At 35.2% G+C, this 17,989-nt stretch overlaps 3 protein-coding genes and 1 non-coding gene across 6 annotated transcripts; 1 reads left to right on the forward strand and 3 right to left on the reverse strand.

The window, feature by feature from the left end:
* Positions 1-213: 213 nt before the first annotated feature.
* LOC130467928 (uncharacterized) lies at positions 214-5,531 on the reverse strand. Of its 3 annotated transcripts, none has more exons than XM_056837031.1 (4): positions 5,393-5,531; positions 4,114-4,264; positions 2,110-3,089; positions 214-676 (listed from the first exon to the last, which is right to left on the reverse strand). In XM_056837031.1, exons 2-4 carry the CDS (start codon positions 4,161-4,163, stop codon positions 444-446), a joined length of 1,263 nt encoding a protein of 420 aa, XP_056693009.1. In that variant the 5' UTR covers positions 4,164-4,264; positions 5,393-5,531; the 3' UTR covers positions 214-443. The 3 variants fall into 3 exon arrangements, with proteins under 3 accessions (XP_056693009.1, XP_056693003.1, XP_056693010.1); XM_056837025.1 differs by lacking the exon at positions 5,393-5,531 and adding an exon at positions 4,354-4,985; XM_056837032.1 differs by lacking the exons at positions 4,114-4,264; positions 5,393-5,531 and adding an exon at positions 3,665-3,968.
* LOC110789649 (F-box protein At5g49610) lies at positions 5,177-7,561 on the reverse strand. Its single transcript, XM_021994346.2, has 2 exons — positions 7,428-7,561; positions 5,177-6,536 (listed from the first exon to the last, which is right to left on the reverse strand). Exon 2 carries the CDS (start codon positions 6,533-6,535, stop codon positions 5,426-5,428), a length of 1,110 nt encoding a protein of 369 aa, XP_021850038.1. The 5' UTR covers position 6,536; positions 7,428-7,561; the 3' UTR covers positions 5,177-5,425.
* Positions 7,562-10,339: 2,778 nt separating this feature from the next.
* Positions 10,340-13,941, forward strand: LOC110789648 (plant-specific TFIIB-related protein 1). The gene is made up of 3 exons (XM_056837021.1): positions 10,340-10,988; positions 12,224-12,382; positions 12,888-13,941. Exons 1-3 carry the CDS (start codon positions 10,398-10,400, stop codon positions 13,623-13,625), a joined length of 1,488 nt encoding a protein of 495 aa, XP_056692999.1. The 5' UTR covers positions 10,340-10,397; the 3' UTR covers positions 13,626-13,941.
* A 1,140-nt stretch (positions 13,942-15,081) lies between these two features.
* Positions 15,082-15,153, reverse strand: TRNAD-GUC (transfer RNA aspartic acid (anticodon GUC)). The gene has a single exon. It is a non-coding gene; the product is annotated as a tRNA-Asp (tRNA).
* Between the last annotated feature and the right edge of the window lie 2,836 nt (positions 15,154-17,989).

Consider the following 17,989-nt stretch of genomic DNA (forward strand, 5'->3'; position numbering starts at 1 on the left):
AATAATTCAGCAAATGTGACTTATTTATTTATATAAATATAAATATAATATATTAGATAAAAAAGTAGACTGCACTAGTAACCCCAAGGATTTAGAAAAAACTTACTAATATATGTTCACCAAAAACTGTGATACGAAATAAAAACAGCACGGGCCACGACCAAAAATAAAGAAAGCGCGCATAAAGTTTTATTAAAGTGAAACATGATGAAATAAAGTAAAATTCCTTTTCCAGTTTGTATTAGCAAATCCCTTTGTCCAAGGAAACTAAGTATTAGCAAATCTCTAAAATTCTAATAAATTTAAGGAGTATGATTCGTATTAGGACTTGTAACTATAAATACGACCAGCTAAAGTAGCATCATAAACTTATATAGAATCCTCGTCTCTCATAATTAACAGATCGATCGATCGATCCCCATGGTTCCAATGAGTCAAAGCCGTCACGACGAGTTAATAACTCGGTTGCATAGAATTGAACTGATGAACATGATCCGCAACGTTCTGACGGAGATATTGCAACTCCCAAGGCTAGAGGCAGAGATTCTGAGGAAGGAGATTATAACAAGATTCTGGAATAGCGGTATAATGAACCGTATACCTGGCCGTACCATACTTGACATGGTTATTGACTCCATGCTCATATGGCTTTGCTCTGTGGAAAACCAACATACTCCTGCAGGAATTGCACAAGTCATCAATACCATACATCGTATTATCTTTGGTCGTAATACAGAAGAATATTTGCCTTGCACACATCTCCTTTGATCAGTCACATTTTTTTTTAATGTTTTTTCGCTTTAGATATGTTTTACTAGTATGTTACTACTACGGAGTAGTATAAAAGATTAATAATATGGTTTTGGATTTGGATTTTGTTTTGGTGATCACTCTTTGTTTTGTATACTGTAGTACTACTTACTTTATCAGTATGCACTTCCAACTTCCAACTTCCAACTTCCAACTGCATATATGTATATAATTCAATCCCTAGACTCCTAGAGATTTAACTCATACCGACCCCTCCGGTCTGCACTGTCAAATTGGGTCATTGGTCGGTTATGGGTCAGATATGCTCATGTGGATTGAACGTGTGAATTTTTTGCGAGTCACTTCAATTTTTGTCTGATGCCGGTTGAATTAGGTCAGCTTTTGGAAGCCCTGCCGGTTGAATTGGGTCAACTTTTGACAGCCCGGACCATAAGTCCATGACTCCATGAGTGATTTAGTTCTAAGAACTAAGAAGTATTGATTTTTTTTATAAAATTGTTCATAGCAAACCAAAAAGTATTAACCGGCCTCTCTCTACGACTAAGTCTGGTTTCGTTTATATATGCCCGACTCCCACACCTCGGCTAACTCGATTTACCAAATTGGAGTAAAAATTAGCACAGAAAATAATTTAGTGTTCGTTTATACTACAAATCTAAAGACCTAAGCAAGAAGCTACACCGTATTACTCTACCCGGTGGCCGGTACCATGATAGATCGGTCGTACTCGTAATGTATCACTGTCAGTTTTGTTTCTGATATTGAACGTACGCACGGGCCAGTGATTCGCACTAACCGAATAATTTTTGAAAAATCACCATATATCTTACTTGTATTTCTATGATTCAATTATGAGTTCTCAACCCCAGTCCAATTTTTCAATTGTTATACCTTAAAAGTCTTGGATTTGTAGTCCTGGGGATCATTGCCTCGTTGCATGTAGTGATTTTATATAGCAAAATTATGATGAACCATACACACACAGCTAGCATCGACAAAAATAATGGAAGATATATATATGTCCTTCAGTTCCAAAAACAGGGGACTGACAAACTAATCTTTTGAAGCTCATTAAAAGAAACCAAAACAAATAGTTCCATGTCATCTAAAAATACTACTTCTGAGGTAAAGTAAGGATGCAAGAACACAGTTCATCACAAACAATGTTGCTCACTTAATACTATAAAACTAACTATAATCCCCAATTTCAAAAGAAAGCCGATCATATAAGAGAGACGAGGCTGTTAACATGCGGGAAAACTTGACACTGATAATCAACATGTGATTGACTGCACAATGTCGTAGTTCTGGTTATCGTATCATGTATAAAGGTCTTACCATCAGCTCGTAACAGAATCAAATTATCCCATGTGAACAGAACTCGTAGCTGATCATTTCTCTGAAGCTGAATATCTGCAGCATTCAACTGAACTTTATGCTCCACCTTCCATGTATCAGTCTTAGATCTCATTGGCAGTGTATTAGCATGTAAGCTTTGTAGTACGTTCACCGTAATGGACAAACCTGTTGAGAAAGAATTGCAGAGCTTCCCATTCACCATCCCTATAGACTTTCCAAGGTGTGCATAAGTTTGCTTCACTTTTTCTTTCTTCACATCAAAAATCAAAAGTTTCCCAGAAGTTGTTGGCCAATAGATAACTCCATTGGAGTAATCCCCTCTAATACACTGTAGCTTTCCTTTGCTAAAGTACATCTCTGATGAAACTTTCCAGGAATCTTGCAACGAGGAGTAGATCTCAAATTCATACGCTTCCTCAATGTCATTAGACGGAAAAATGCAAACTAGCTTGTAATCAGCTGAAAAGTTCAGCAGTGATGGTTCAAACGCGAGAGCAATCATAGGATTAGGACCATGATTCTCAGAAGGCTTAGGAATTTTCTTCCAATGCTGGTTAACAGGGTTACAGACATAGTACAGCTTTTCCCCAGTTCGACTTTGACAGCAAAGAAGACCATTAGCAGAGGCCTTTAAATCAACTGGCTCTGGTAAGAACTTAAGTTCCTGATCAGGCACACCATAAGCCATTCTGTTATGGGTAACAAAAGAGGGAGGATTTTGATTTTCTGGTGACTGTAGAAAGAAGCCTGATACTGAGGAAAATGAAATTGACTGGTTATGCACGAAGAAGGGACTTGAGATCTGAAGCTTCCAATCTCTACATACTGAAAGTGACCTGTAAAGGGCTTTTGCTGGGAGATAGCGAAGGGAATGCTCCCTCAGTATCTCTTTTAGGTCCATGTAAATCTTGTTGTTCTTTATCATGGTTCTAAAGGATTCCTTTGATCTTCTTTCCATCCTGATCAATGCCACAATAAATTCAGGTTAGTCAAATTCCTCAAAATTGCTACAGAAAAAAGCTGCAATAGCCAATTTGTCCACTCTTCGTGCATCCCATAGTAATAATAGAGGATTTTGATCGAAATCTCTCCTTTTTCTTCCCAATTCCCTCACCTCGTTTATGCTATTTTCAATGTTCTTTTTAATATTTTTTGCAAAAAGACTCAATTTTCCGTCAAATCTAAGAATTTTGATCATCATACAAAATTACAAGCCCAGAAATCGTCACTATCAGTCTTGATTAACCCCAAATTTCTTGCTTTCTAACTAATGATTGTCTTGGTTCAAAATATACAAATTATAATTGGCGAAACGATACAGAATTCCGCAATGTGCAACTGTGAATTTTAACAGGAATGGTAAGCATAAACCCAAAGAAATGTAAAAAAAAAAAAAGTTGAATTAAGTCCCGGTTTTGAATAAAAAAGGGTGATTAGGGTTCGTTAGAAATCACAAATTGAATAAAATAGGGGTTAAAGAGCGAACAGGAATTAGGAATATTCTAAAGAATTGCAGTAAAATAAGGATACACACCTGTGGTGATTCGAGAGGAAATCGGAATTCACAATTTACCAGTGAAGCAAAACACCAAAGAAAATTAGGTATATTCAGGCCCCGTTTGGTTAAATAGAGGGTTTTGTTCCCTTGCACAATTACACATATGCCCCCAAATCAATAATAACAGCAGTTGTTCCCACAAATTAAAATTAAACTTCAAATTAAAATTAAAATTAAAATTAAAATTAAAGAATATTGACGCCACCGGTGCAACTATAGCCGTTCTTTCGTAAAAGATACTCCCCTCATCCCACAATATATTGCTCGTTTCAACTTTTTACAGAAATTAAGGAATTTTGACATGGTTAACGATTAATGTTGTTGTATTTTATTAGAAAATTACATAATTTATTTAATTAATTAAACAAAAAAATAATAAACAATAAACAATAAAGTGGTCATTTGATTAGGGGTATTCATCTTACGAAAGAGAATAAACTGGCAGCATTCCCTTTGTTGTTGCCTCATTTGTCATTCCCTTTACCGTCTTTTCTTTTTCACTTAATCCCAAAGCCTTGTAAATTGATTCCCAGTTTCTCACCCCCAATAGGTCTGTCCATTCTCTTTCCCCATCACCTACAAAAAAAACATTAACCACCATTATAAACAAGTTTGACCAAACTTTACAACACTACAAATTCGGACCCACTACTGGAACCACCTACCGCTGGCTCCATCACCTTATCCGCCACCTCAGCCACTACCGGAAACCACCCACAATCACCGGAAACATAAAAATGCAAAGAAATCGAGTCTCAGTAGTGCTCGCTTTTATTTGTTGAACAATTTCATAAACATAAAGACTTGATCCAACTGCTCCAACATGAAAGAGCAAAACACTTCTTGCACAACCCACAAAAGGGTGCGAGTCATGGGGTTGCTAGTCTTGGGAAGCAGGTGGATTGTTCTCCGCCGGTTTTTCAAATTGAACTTTGATAGAGCCGAAAGAGGAAGGTCGAGAACAAGCTTGCAATTTGTTTTCGTAACAAAAATGGAACAATATTGATGGCCGGAGGTGAGGCTCTTCATTCGGAGGGTTCCATTCTATTTACTGAAGGTTCATCACTCTGAAAAGGAATTAAATGTGTGGTTGCGATAGGGTACAAAAATCTTATTAAATTTGGTGTGATCAATTCCATGAACCATGTTTTGGCAGGTTCCGTAAGTGGACTTGTTGAAGATGCAAGGAAAAACTTATCAAACTTCGACTCTATTTCAACCACTCACTGTTACCGGGAACCTAATCAAGCCACGCATTGTATCGCGGGGAAATGTAATACTTACTCTAATTTCTATTGCTATGATTCTCTTTGTTTCACCTTTCCCTCTCCCTTATCATCCAAAATGATGAGTTAGGTTAGTTCGTTTTTTCTAAGAGACCAACCTGATTTCTTTTCCTTCATCAAAAATAAAATAAAATAAAACAAAATAAAACACAATAGCTAAACTAGCCTTCTGTCGTTCTAAAGAAGCGACTTCTGTCACAGATTTTAGTTCCAAATCTTACAAACAATCTTGGGAAAGCGGCAAATAATCTGTAAGTACATGTAATGTTTACAAATCGTTCTAATAATTGTTACTCACATGGTCACAAACATCTCATATAGGCAAAATGTGAAGCACTACAAGTGCAGGATAGAAGTTAAGGGTAGATACATACGCAATCATCCCGGTCACTAAACACCGATAATAAACACAATTTACCTGATTCTTACGCCGTCTAATGCACTGCAGTCACTAAAGGCACACTAAGCTGTTGACATAAGGAACATAAACATTCTCTAGGATAAACTCTGCCTTAGAGCTCACCTCTGTTGCTTCTTTAGTTCTAAGACCATAGATAAATATTTTACTTCCTTTCGGGTACACAATCACATCACTTCCCACAGCCAAAACAATTCCTTCCGAATCATGTGTTGCACCACCACTATCACCACCTGCATTACTAAGCACAACTTTCTTCTGTTTCCATGTCTGGCTTCTAGCTTCCATATGCATGGTATTTGCATACTCATTCGACAACACCCATGTGGTTAGTTCAGAACCTTTCCTAATTGATACACAAAGCTTCTTGTCGATCATGTACAAGGTGTTAGATCCGTACATATCATAGGCTGAGAACACCTTCACACGCTGTTTCTTTAGATCAAAACCAATAATCGAATAACTATTTGAAGACCAGTAAACAACCCCGTTCACATGAACGCCACCTGTCTTCAGTATCCTCCCATTTTCGCCAAACCAAATCTCAGAAGAAATCTTCCACGAGTTTTCAATGGATGAATAGATCTCAAACTCATAAGCACCATCAAAATCAGTAGAAGGGAAAGCACAAAGCAATTTATAATCAGCCACAAAGTTCAGGAGTGATGGCTCAAAAACAAGTACCAAGAGAGGGTTTTGTCCATGATTAGCTTCAGGGTTAGGAAGCTTCTTCCAATGTTGGTTAACAGGATTGCAAATGTAATATGCCTTTTCCTCGGTGCGACCTCGACAGCAGAGTAATCCATGAGAGGAAGCAATCAAATCAACAGGTTCAGGCAAAAACTTCAAACTTGGGTCAGGGATGCCAAATGATATAGGATCAAGGGAAATAAACGAGATAGAACCATCAAGAGACTGACAAAATAGGCCTGAGATTGAACGAAAAGCAAATGACTGACTGTGTTCAAAGAACGGAGTTGATATCTGACGATTCCAGTCTCTGCACACAGCTTTGAACTTGCAAAGAGATTTAGCAGGAAGGAAACGGAGAGCCTCCTCTTGTATTATCTCTCGGAGTTCCCTGTAGATCTTCTCGGGCTTGGACACCACTTTAGATTTACCAGGGTTCTTTCCCTTATCCATCCTAATCATAACCAAACCCCAAAGCTTAATAAAAACTATAAACACTATCCTTAACCATATTTCGAATAATCATCAAAAGCTATTCATACCCATCTAACCAAAATTCAATTCAAGAAACAGTTAAATTGAAATAAGTACAAGTATAAGCATGCATACTATCACACATTCCCAACCATAACACTCAAAGCAAACCCGAAAAACAGTTTAAGCAAATTTCAGTCTTATGGGATCATGAATCAAGAAATTGCATGTTATATAACATCAACAAGAAATTGCAAACATGAATTATGTTCATAACATAAGCACATATTACAACATGGTAGCACCACCAAAACCCAGAGGAAATTTGCAAATCTTCATTCTTATTGTATAAAATCACAGCAAAAATCAATAAAATTAGGTCATTTTTAAGAAAAACTAAACCATTATAGAGAAATTGCAGAGCTATAATCATTTCCTAGCACTAGCATGCGGATGAGGTGATGCAAACAACATCAATTAGGCTAAAATCAGGTCTAATTAGCTACGAAAGCTGCTAAACCCCAAAAAAACACAATTTCTTATTTCTGATATTTCTCTCTCTTCTTCCCAGGAACAATCAATCCAAAAAAACATGCAATTATCCGAAAATCAACATACATTAACGAAAATCGAAATGGGTTTCTTGCTGCAGAAACATGAAATAATCCTCCCCCCAAAACAAAATAAAATAAAATAAAATTGAGTAATGATATCGATAATGACCAAAACTACCCAAAAAAAACATTTAGAAACAGCAAAAACAGGGAGTAAAATGAATTAACAATTGACAGATTACAAAATGAGCCATAAAAATAATGAAGATTAAAAGTGGGAAAAAGGAAAATTGAGCGTGAAGAGGAAGGAAGGTTACCTGAAACCTTGAGAGTGAGTATGTAAGAAACGATTCAAAAGAATCAAAACCGAAGCACCACCGTTTTGTGTTAGTAATTGTAAACTTGTAATGTTAGGGACTTTGACCGGTTAAACCGGGTCCAACCTCTGGGATTTTTACTGTTTAGGATCTGATTTACACAAATTCTTATTACAAGGGGTATACAATAAATATTGTACACCAAAGTAAAAGTTGACTCAAAATACATTAAAGTTATCTATTTTTTCTTGATAAACTTTTTTCATTTTAATAAAAAAAATTATTCAAAATCATTAATAATGTATAAAAATTAATCATTTAACCTTTTAAAATGTTAATCTATCAAAATAAATTTCATAATATAAAAGTTAACCAAAACATAGTAAAAGTTACAAAAAAACTAGGTAAAAGTTATTTTGGTGTACTATAAATTTATTGTACACCTTATGCGCGCAAGACCTTTTGTCTGATTTATCTATTTTTTCACTTTGAGGACATTATTCTCTGATAAGCATACCGACGTTACAAAAGTAAACAATAAAATGTAAGAAACAAAAATTGTAAATTTTAACACTCCTATAATACATTTATGATAATTCATCTTTCCAAAGTGCCTATAAAATAAAACTCAATAATTTACCCATTTATAAGACCTTTAATAGTTACTCCCTCCGTCTCTTTTTCTTCTTTATGTTTGGTATTTTTCACGCATTTTAACGAATAATTAATTTGCATCGAGATTCCTCAATTTTTTTATTTAAACAAGATAAGTTACGTTTATTTATAAATTTTCACTTTTATCAAAATTCTAATATTGAGAAAAATTTAATGTCCCAATAAAAAAGTGTGAGAGATTAAATGACCCAATGAATTTAATTGGTTAAAATAATAATTGAACACAAATTTTGATAGAATATTAAATCATTTATGTGATAATATAAAAGGAAATGTAAATAACATTTTGAAATACCCAAAAAGGAAAACGTAAAAAACAAAAAGAGACGGAGGGAGTAAAACTTAACTTACATTATCCAATAACAATTGACTTGTGTGTATTATAGAAGTTCTGAAATTGGAAATTTGAAGACGGAAATTGCTGACAAATTTTTGAGTTAAGCATAAATCATTTTTAATACCTGATCAGTTATGGGCACAACCCAATTATTTTTATTCTCATAAAAAAAAAAAAAAACAAGAATCAATATAAATCTATGTTTTAATTCATGACCTAACCCATAAATCATTTAAAATCAACCCATTTTCACTATTTTTATATTTTTCTGGAGAAGTTATTAATATTCTTCAAACTTGTATAAAAAATCTGAATCAAAGACTAGTGTGCTATCATTTTAATTAAGCAAATCGAGTTACCTGTAGAGTAGATAGGAACTATATCATCACATAATATGCAAGGGATAAAATCATACTTCGTATATAATTGCAATGATATACCATTATTGAATGTATAGAATACGATCCACATGTAAATAGATATTTGCCTTTGTACTCTTTTTTATTGTTTAATGCTCAAATCGATTGGTTCAAGGCTAAGCTTATGAATAAAATTTCATTATTATTTCAATTTGAGCTTATTATGTCAATGATTATTACGGAGTAGCAACGAACATACATAGTTGACGCATGCCTTTCTTGCTGCCCCCGAACCGAAAGATCCTAATTTTCATTCACTCAAAAAGTGATTATGATTTATGACTGGACTCTCCTTTCTGCCAAAAAATGTCAAATGGTGGAAAATAACACCTCACTTTTTTTTTTTGACTTATTTTGTCTTAACCTATACTATTTGAACTTAGATAATCTTATTTGAACTTATCTTATTTTATCTGAAAAATATATTTTTTATTTTGAATAAACTTAATTTAGTTGCCTATGTTCCGCGGCTCTCCCATCCTCTCCCCCTCTCTCATTTTCCAGGTTTTATTTTCTTTGTCGTCGTAGGCCGAAAATAGTATAATTTCTTCTGAAATTAGACTATTTTTCGATCCTTTCCCTTCATTTTATTCAGTTATTGTCTCTTAAATCCAATAAATTTTCACCATACGGGCGAAGTACTTCCTTGTTCGTTAGTATCCATATGGCGGAGTTATTCTTAGTATGTTTGGTTTGTCGTTCAGTGGATTTATGTATAATTGGTTCGTTGGTAAAGTTTTATGCGGGAGATATCAATTTTTCGAGTACATTCAGATGAATCAAGTGGAAATCATCATCACGGCTATAATAAATCGTTAGATCCTCTCTCTGAAAATGCTGCATGTTCCAGCGTTAGACATTCTACAATGCAAGATTCATTCAACGACAGTAGTTTTGATGAAGGAAACCTTTATGTGATTCAATTTGTCATGTATTTGTTAGATATATATTTCTTTTTGTAGATATCGTATGACTCTTTATTAATGAATGAATTTTGTTTTTAAAAAAAGGAAATATTGATTCTAAGAATGGCTGACGTTATGTTTATCTAAGAATAACACAACATTTTGGACCAATCTTCTTTTAAAAGGCTCCCATCTACAATAACTTTCTAAAATAGGTAATATGCTACAATATTTTTTAATCTTCTTGTTAATTATATAAAGAAAAAATGTTTAATTCGTGAGGCTAGTTTTCATATTGCCTATTGTAGTAAGTCTTTATGAGGGGAGCCTTTAAGAGAAGACAGGTCTAAAAAGTTGTGTTATTCTTAGTTAAACAAAAAATTAGCCCTTTATAAACAGATCGCTTAAAGATTATATTTTTAGAATCAATTTTTCCAAAAAAAAAACTTAATTTAGTTCTTCTAAACTAAATTTATCTTAATTATATTATAAAGCTTATTTTGTTAGAAATAAGTCAACAAGGTCAACTGAACAGAAGCTCCGTGTTTTTATACCAAGGATATAAAAAGTTCTTTTATTTTTTGGATTCATTGCTCCCTCTCATCATGTAGAGAGAGGCAAAGGGGAAAACAAAATGAAATGTCCGTATTGCTCAGCACCGCCGTCAAACGGCCGGTGCACAACCACTCCAACAGGGCGGCACATAACAGAGTGCACTTCCTGCGGCCGTGTAATCGAAGAACGCCAAACCCAAACCCACCACATCTTCCACCTCCAAGGCCAAGACTCCCCCCTTTTACTCTCCACCTCCGACCTCCTTCTCTCTCCTCCGCAACCACCGTCACCTGACCCCGAAGACCCCTTCGACCACACTGGCTTTATCACTGCCTTCTCCACCTGGTCCCTCCGCCACTCTCCTCTCTTCGCCACCTCTTCTCTCTCCTTCTCCGGCCACCTCGCCGAGCTCGAGCGTGCTCTGGAGGGTACTTCTGTCAATTCTTCATCTTCATCTTCTGGGGTTGTTGTTGATAATTTGAGGGCTTATCTTCAGATTGTTGATGTGGCTTCTATTTTGGGGTTGGACCGTGATATTTCTGATCATGCTTTTCAGTTGTTTAGGGATTGTTCTTCTGCTACTTGTTTGAGGAATCGTAGTGTTGAAGCTCTTGCTACTGCTTGCCTTGTTCAGGCTATTCGTGAGGCCCAGGAGCCCCGTACCCTTCAGGTTTATCTCTTGTCCCTGATAACTGGAATTTTGTTTTAATTTACCTGAGGTTTCGCCCAAATTTCCACCTAGTTTGTTCATATTATTGGAGTGTTGGGGGGAGGGGGGTTTGAAATCTGTTTTGGTGTAAGGAGACTTGCAATTATGTAGACGGGATTTAATCAGGGGTCTTGGGTATCATCCCCGAGACTTCACCAACTAAGTTAGCATGACATCCATTAGGGTTCCAAATTACAGTGATTGAATGTACTGGATTTAGTCTTGTTGTCTTGCATACTTACAACTAATCTGGGTGGCATCCACTGCGGTTTAAAATATAATGATTGTAAATTATTGGATTGTTTGGAGTTTTGTCACTAAAATCTCTTATGATTGAGCTTTGTGAATTCAGGAATTTCCCAGGATTCGGACTTTTTGAATGATGTTAGTGTTGTAAATTCCTTTGTTTTGTGTTTTATAATGGAATTAGAATTTTAAAAATAATGTTGTCTAGGTAGTAGTGCTTCGGTTTGATACTTTCTGATATTCAAATTTAATCTGTCTATCTATAGCATCAATTTGATTGAATAGTTTCTGATTGAACTCTTCAGTCTTCAGTATTACACTGATTATTATAAGGGGCTCGTTGGAGAAATGTGTTGTGTTACATTCTGAGTTCAGTTCTTCAATTAATGTGATATGTTGGGGGGTTGGTTGGGACTTGGGAGTGTTTGTCTTGGTATAAAACTATAGTGAACATTTTGTAATTGCCTTTTCTGTTCTTGGTCTCCATTAATTAAGTTCTGAAAGACGATCCATTTATGAAAATCTGATTGCGGTTGTCTTTGCGTATATTTTCCTAATCAACTTCACACCTCTCCCTGTGAAACTAGTAATGAAAATGGTAATCCTACGAGTTATAAAACTGAAAACGATACGCTGACTTTTTTCTTAACAGTATGTTGTTCCTTTTGGGGTGCTTGTTCTGCTTAGATTGTGTCCTGAATGCTAAGCCATTTGCAAAATTGCTCAAATTGCTCATCCATAACCACCTTTGCTTCCTCTTTATGCCTAAACTACTAGTGCAAATTGCAAAATTAACAATTTACGAGTTTGAACTCTTTAAAACCTGTATATGCTCATTGTATTTGCTAGTAATTGAGGGGGAATTGGTTTAAGATAAGTTGCATATGCGATAGAAAAGAATACTTGATTTTAAGGGCATCTGTAACTGGGTATCTTATTTCATGTAACAGGAAATCTCAATAGCAGCGAACCTCCCTCAGAAAGAGATTGGAAAGTATATCAAGATCCTGGGTGAAGCTCTACAACTCAGTCAACCAATTAATAGCAACTCTATTGCTGTACATATGCCTAGATTTTGCAACCTTCTCCAGCTAAATAAATCCGCTCAGGTACTTGAAAACTCCTGCTAATATTTGCTAATACGCGTGGGGGCTGATATAATATGTATACTTTGGGAAACTGGTAGGCATTTCACCCAGCTGATATGCTAATAGAGTAAATTATGAAGAATCATAAAACTTCTGAGATACCATCTTTACATTGTAATATTTGCTCCTTTCCTGCTTTTGCTGCTTATAATTGAAGGATTTTCAACATTGATCTTGCTAGTTCAATGGACTTGAGTAACACATTTCATTATTTCAATATTTAATGCTGTTAAATCATCTGTTGGCTCATGGCTGTTGCATTATCATCAGAATCAGGGAAAGATTGTTGCTTGTCAAAATTGCGTTTAATTGTGCTTCTCTGTTGCTTTTTCTTCGTTTATTTGGTGGCTATGTGAGAGAGCACCATCGCATTATTAAGGTTTCATTTCAGAGAAATTGATTTCCCTAGCTTTGACTCATTTCTACGTACATCATATGACTTACTTACTAGTTTGTTATGGGGTAGGAACTTGCAACTCACATTGGAGAAGTTGTGATGAACAAATGTTTCTGTACGCGTAGGAACCCTATAAGTATATCAGCTGCTGCTATTTATCTGGCCTGTCAACTAGAAGATAGACGCAAGACGCAGGCAGAAATTTGTAAGGTAACAGGTCTCACTGAGGTCACACTCAGAAAAGTCTATAAAGAGCTGCTTGAAAACTGGGATGATCTCCTCCCGTCTAATTATACTCCAGTTGTCCCTCCTGAAAAAGCATTCCCAACTACTACTATAGCATCCGGCCGTTCTGTAACCCCTAGAGCCGAACTACCAGAAATTCCTACTTTAGATCGAGAGAGCAAGCAGCCCAAAACGAATCAGATTTCCGAGACAACTCATGTGGACAGGGTAGTCAAGGGAGAGAATGACAACAATGCCCCTAGTACAAAAAAGGTATCCTCTTCTTGGAAACCGGTGGTTCAGCTAGGTTCTAATGTTGTAAAGAAAAGTGGTGAGATGAATCAAGGGACTGGCTTGAAGTTTAATTCCAGTATGCAAGAAGCCGAGCAAAAAAGCATTGGGTCTATGAGGCCTAATCCATTTGTTGCAGCTCAGGTCTTCGGTGCAACTTCTTCATCTTCATCGCGACCTAATCAAAATTCACAACCAGCGCAATACCAAACAGCAGGAGGTTCGTCTGAGCTTAAGGACTCCGGCAGACATAATCAAGGCAAAGGTTCTGATACAGCTGGGGGAAGATGATTGGCTGTAGTGTATTTCTTGACTTGAGTATTTTTTAAGGGGTTTTTTTTTGTGGGGATTTTTGCGGTTTCTTCATTGTGTATAACTTTGCTTCCTTTCCATGAGGTAGAAGATGGTCGTCCCGTTATCGCTTTTGGGTCAATTGAAAACAACCTCTCTGCAATTGCAGGGATAAGGTTGTATACGTCCGACCCCCCTTTACCCCACTTGTCGCGGGAGCCTCTTTGATGATAATGACTTCATTGTGTATAACTTGTGTTGTGGTGTAGAGAACAGAGTTTGTTATTTTCAATGTCGGGATGGCTTATTTTGTTGATTCTTATTCTTAAAAAAACGCCCTGTACTCTGTAGATCTTATATGAATCAATGAGATTGACTCTTTTTCTTTGCCCCCAAAATACACTACTCATGAGCCTAGTCAAATATATTAATTCAAAAAAAAAAAAAGCCTAGTCAAATATATGGAAGATTTTACAATAGCTACAATAAAATGGTAGCCACCATAATATATTAAATCTCAACCATTGAAATAAAGTTGACCAATCTAAACCATTAATTATGCTGACTTCAAATTATTTTATAATTTAATTAAAATTAATTTTTCAATAAAAATAAATGCATTAAAACTACCACACCTTCATACCCCTATCATCCACGAAATCATTCTTTCTTGATGTTCTTCAAAATTTGGGTGGAATCATCATCTATTAATCTGTATATTAAACTTCATCTTATGAGCGGTTTTTATTAAATTGTCTATTCAAATCCGTACTAAACTTCAAATCATGAGCAGTTTCTATCTTCAGATTCGGATTCTCTCTCCAATTCGGTAATCTTGATCGATATTCGTTGGTATCGCTGTTGCTAATAGGGATGTCTTATGGAAGTTTTTGTGTTGCAGATTCCAGTGGAATTAAGGTGAAAGTTATGTTCTTGATTACTTTGAGTTTTGACTTCTATCAATTGACCCCATTCTGGACTTTGAGTTTTGATTTCTATCAATTGGCCCCATTCTGGTTTGTCAGAGTATATCGGAAACACACTACACCTGGTGGGTAAAAGAAAAGCTATATCTTATATTTGCACCGATAATAATCAGTCTAAACGAGTATTATTTAAAACTGAACGTGGGAGTATTTTTTTAAAAATAAATAAATTACTTTTTTATAATACAAAAGTCATCGCAATCAACGGTTTAAAGGAGTCAACGATAATGAAGGGCTGTGATTTAATATATTGTGGTGGCTACCATTTTAATGTAGCCATTGAAAAGTCTTCCCAAATATATTTGCTATCTTTGATCGATTTAGAGGAATGTGCTTGTGATTATGCTTTGATTATGATGTTTTGAACTTCTGATTATGTTAATCTGGTTTCTTCCTTTGCTGTTATTACTGTTATTAGGGACAAGTCGGACAACGCAGAAATTGGTGTTTGGTTAAAAAAAAGAGTAACGCGCCGTTGCCGGGGATCGAACCCGGGTCACCCGCGTGACAGGCGAGAATACTTACCACTATACTACAACGACTTTGTTGTTGATTAACATCATGTCCAATTATATAACTTGTAGAGAACAGATTAAAGTTTAGATCCCAACCAAACGAACAGAGCCCGTCCCAACTGCCCAAGAAAACAAATTAGATTTTTTTGTATTTTTGTCAAGTTCAAATCCAATCAAATTTTTTTTGCCCTTGGGTATTTGTATCCAAGTCCTATCCGTACACATTTTTTTGAGTTCAAATTTAGTTCAATCCGATCTGATATTTTTTTTTATAGAAAAAGAACTTTACTTTAGATTTAAAAAAAAAAAATTAAACTCAAATGGTTTGAACATAGATGCAAATAATATAATTGCCGCTACCTTTCTAACACGTAAAATAAAATATACTTCCTCCGTTTCAAAAAGATCTTTACAGTTACTATTTGCACGAACTCCAATGCAATATTTAACTACTAATATATCCAATTTCGTATGTGAAAAAGTTATAAAAATTTAATATTCTGAAAATACATACCGAGACCAATCTGACAAGATCTTACATGTAACATTTTGATGTATATAATAGTGAGAATTTACGGTCAAAGTTTTTATACTTTGGACACATTTTCCAAAGCGTAAAGAACTTTCAGAAACGGAGGTAGTATAAGAATTAAATATTGGGTATAAAATTCTTTAACGCCTATAACTACAAGTCACTCTTCTGTAAAGTACTAGATATAATTGCAAATTACAATATGTCTTACACACATATAAAGACTTAGCTGAAAAAGGTTTAAGTTCCTAAAAAAATTAAATTATATTAAAGCCGAATAATCAACCATCATAGCCTACATGAAAAAAGCGAGAGAGAAAGAGGGTGAGAAAATATTTTTGGGATATGGGTTTTATATGAAGTGTAACATTTGGTTGTTTTTATATTGCACATAGTAAATAAAGTCCCAAAAACGAATATTTCACAATAGTTTTAAACGTACATTTTATATAAATATAAAATATTAAAACTTTGGACTTAATTGGCTTTTGGACTCCAAAAGGTTGAGTCCAAGTCCAATCCAGTCCGACAAGTTTGGAATGAACTAGATTGGACTTTTCAATCCACTTACACCCCTAATTGTACCTAGGGGTGTGCAAAAATTGGTCCAGACCGAAAAATAGACTGGACCAGACCGACCCAGATCGGACCGGACCGGACCGAAGGCAATCGGTCCGGTCTTCGGGTTAAGAAATATCAATTCCGATCTTCGTTCTGGTCCTGTCCGGTCCAGTCAAAAACTCGATTTTGGACCGGATCGATTTTTCCTTGATAAACTAAAATATAATATATTTAAAAATTTAATTCTCTCCTTTAATATGTTGTAAATATTACTATATTGTGATATATTTTATTTTAGCTTCCAAAAAAGGTCTTTTTTATATATATTTTCTTTTTACCATAATTTTTAAAATATATATAATCGGTCCAGTATTCAGGTCTTGAATTATGAAAATTCCAGTCTTCGGTCTGGTCCGGTCCGGGTTTGGACCGATGAACAACCCTAATTGTACCCCTATATTTCTTTGATTTATACGTTATACACATGCATTTAAAATCTTCCACATTGTACCCTTGTACTTGTAAAATATTGTCAACCTTATATTTGTTGTTAATCCAACATTTAAATTTTTTGTTAGTTTAGTATTCTTTTATGTATTCACTTCTACTTTATTTTATTTTTTACAATTATTTTTTACCATCTTATACATTTTCATCATTTTTCTCCTACTTTATCCACAACTCTTTATTATCCATTAATTTATTACACTTCTTACTTTTCTCACAATTTTCTTACATCCACTCACACCTCCTCAAAACATCCACTCACACCTCCTCAAAATATGCAATAGTCTACGATAAATGAGTGTAACACCCCGACAATTCTCTCTTTTCTAAAACAACATTTTAATATAAAACGTAGAGAATTATCAAGGCATTATCGCCCGTGTGAAAACGTAACGGCTTATTCAGAATTTTGCAGCGGAAAACATAAAACTAATTTGTAGGTTCATAATTAATCTTATTACATATTCGGTCCAAAACCCATTTAACTGAAATAAGGAAATACGAATAGTACGACAAATTTCAAATTTAAGTTAACAAACCAAATCACTTAAAAAAAGCAAATCTAACTACAAGCTCTCTAATCCCGATCCCCAATGATGCATCATCTTCAAACCTGCAGATGGACAATGCTTATTGATCCTTAGAGACTGCTCACCAAAGATTGGGTCATCACAGGATCAATAAGGCATAGCCATGATCAACATGCACAAGCAAAAGCACGTAATCAGCAAAGCTGAGTACTACATACTAAATCAATAGTAATCCTAACATGGTTCTATTAAACGAACTACCCTAACATGGTACTAAATAAAACATAAGCAAGGATAATCAAGATATATTGACTTGTAGACTATGTTTGACTGAACTAGACCTTTGGTTCATTAACCTTATTTTATTTGAAATAGTCAATGGACTGAGTTGTCTACTAGAAACTTCTTCTTCTTCACTAAGGAAGACGAGGTACGGGCGCGACTCCGTAAACCCCAATGACCTGCGGTATCGAGGGACTTTTAAATAAAAATAGAACCGGTGATCAATCCGGCCCCAGAAAAAGCCATAGGCTACCCATGACCCCAACTCCTGATTGTCCGTCACTTTAGACGTGCACAGTCTAAAGCTATTGCTACTCAGTTTCACTTTACATGATTTATAAACTAAACTATGTTGTGACTCAACAATCACATATGGCATACAAACAACATTTATTCACGACTGTTTTTATCTTGGAATTAAGTAAGTGATCACAGAGATGTCAATCAAGAC

The sequence above is a fragment of the Spinacia oleracea genome, chromosome 1 (genome assembly GCF_020520425.1).
Source record: "Spinacia oleracea cultivar Varoflay chromosome 1, BTI_SOV_V1, whole genome shotgun sequence".
Taxonomy (NCBI): domain Eukaryota; kingdom Viridiplantae; phylum Streptophyta; class Magnoliopsida; order Caryophyllales; family Amaranthaceae; genus Spinacia; species Spinacia oleracea.

Excerpts from the sequence above, each read along its gene's own strand:
- LOC110789649 (XM_021994346.2), bottom strand. The coding sequence starts at position 6,535 with ATGGATAAGGGAAAGAACCCTGGTAAATCTAAAGTGGTGTCCAAGCCC.
- LOC130467928 (XM_056837031.1), bottom strand. The coding sequence starts at position 4,163 with ATGACAAATGAGGCAACAACAAAGGGAATGCTGCCAGTTTATTCTCTT. Across the intron at positions 3,090-4,113 it reads CTGCCAGTTTATTCTCTTTC|GATGGAAAGAAGATCAAAGG; the intron begins GTAAGATGAATA and ends GGCATTGATCAG. Across the intron at positions 677-2,109 it reads GATTCTGTTACGAGCTGATG|GAGTATGTTGGTTTTCCACA; the intron begins GTAAGACCTTTA and ends CAATTCCTGCAG.
- LOC110789648 (XM_056837021.1), top strand. The coding sequence starts at position 10,398 with ATGAAATGTCCGTATTGCTCAGCACCGCCGTCAAACGGCCGGTGCACA. Across the intron at positions 10,989-12,223 it reads AGGAGCCCCGTACCCTTCAG|GAAATCTCAATAGCAGCGAA; the intron begins GTTTATCTCTTG and ends TTCATGTAACAG. Across the intron at positions 12,383-12,887 it reads AGCTAAATAAATCCGCTCAG|GAACTTGCAACTCACATTGG; the intron begins GTACTTGAAAAC and ends GTTATGGGGTAG.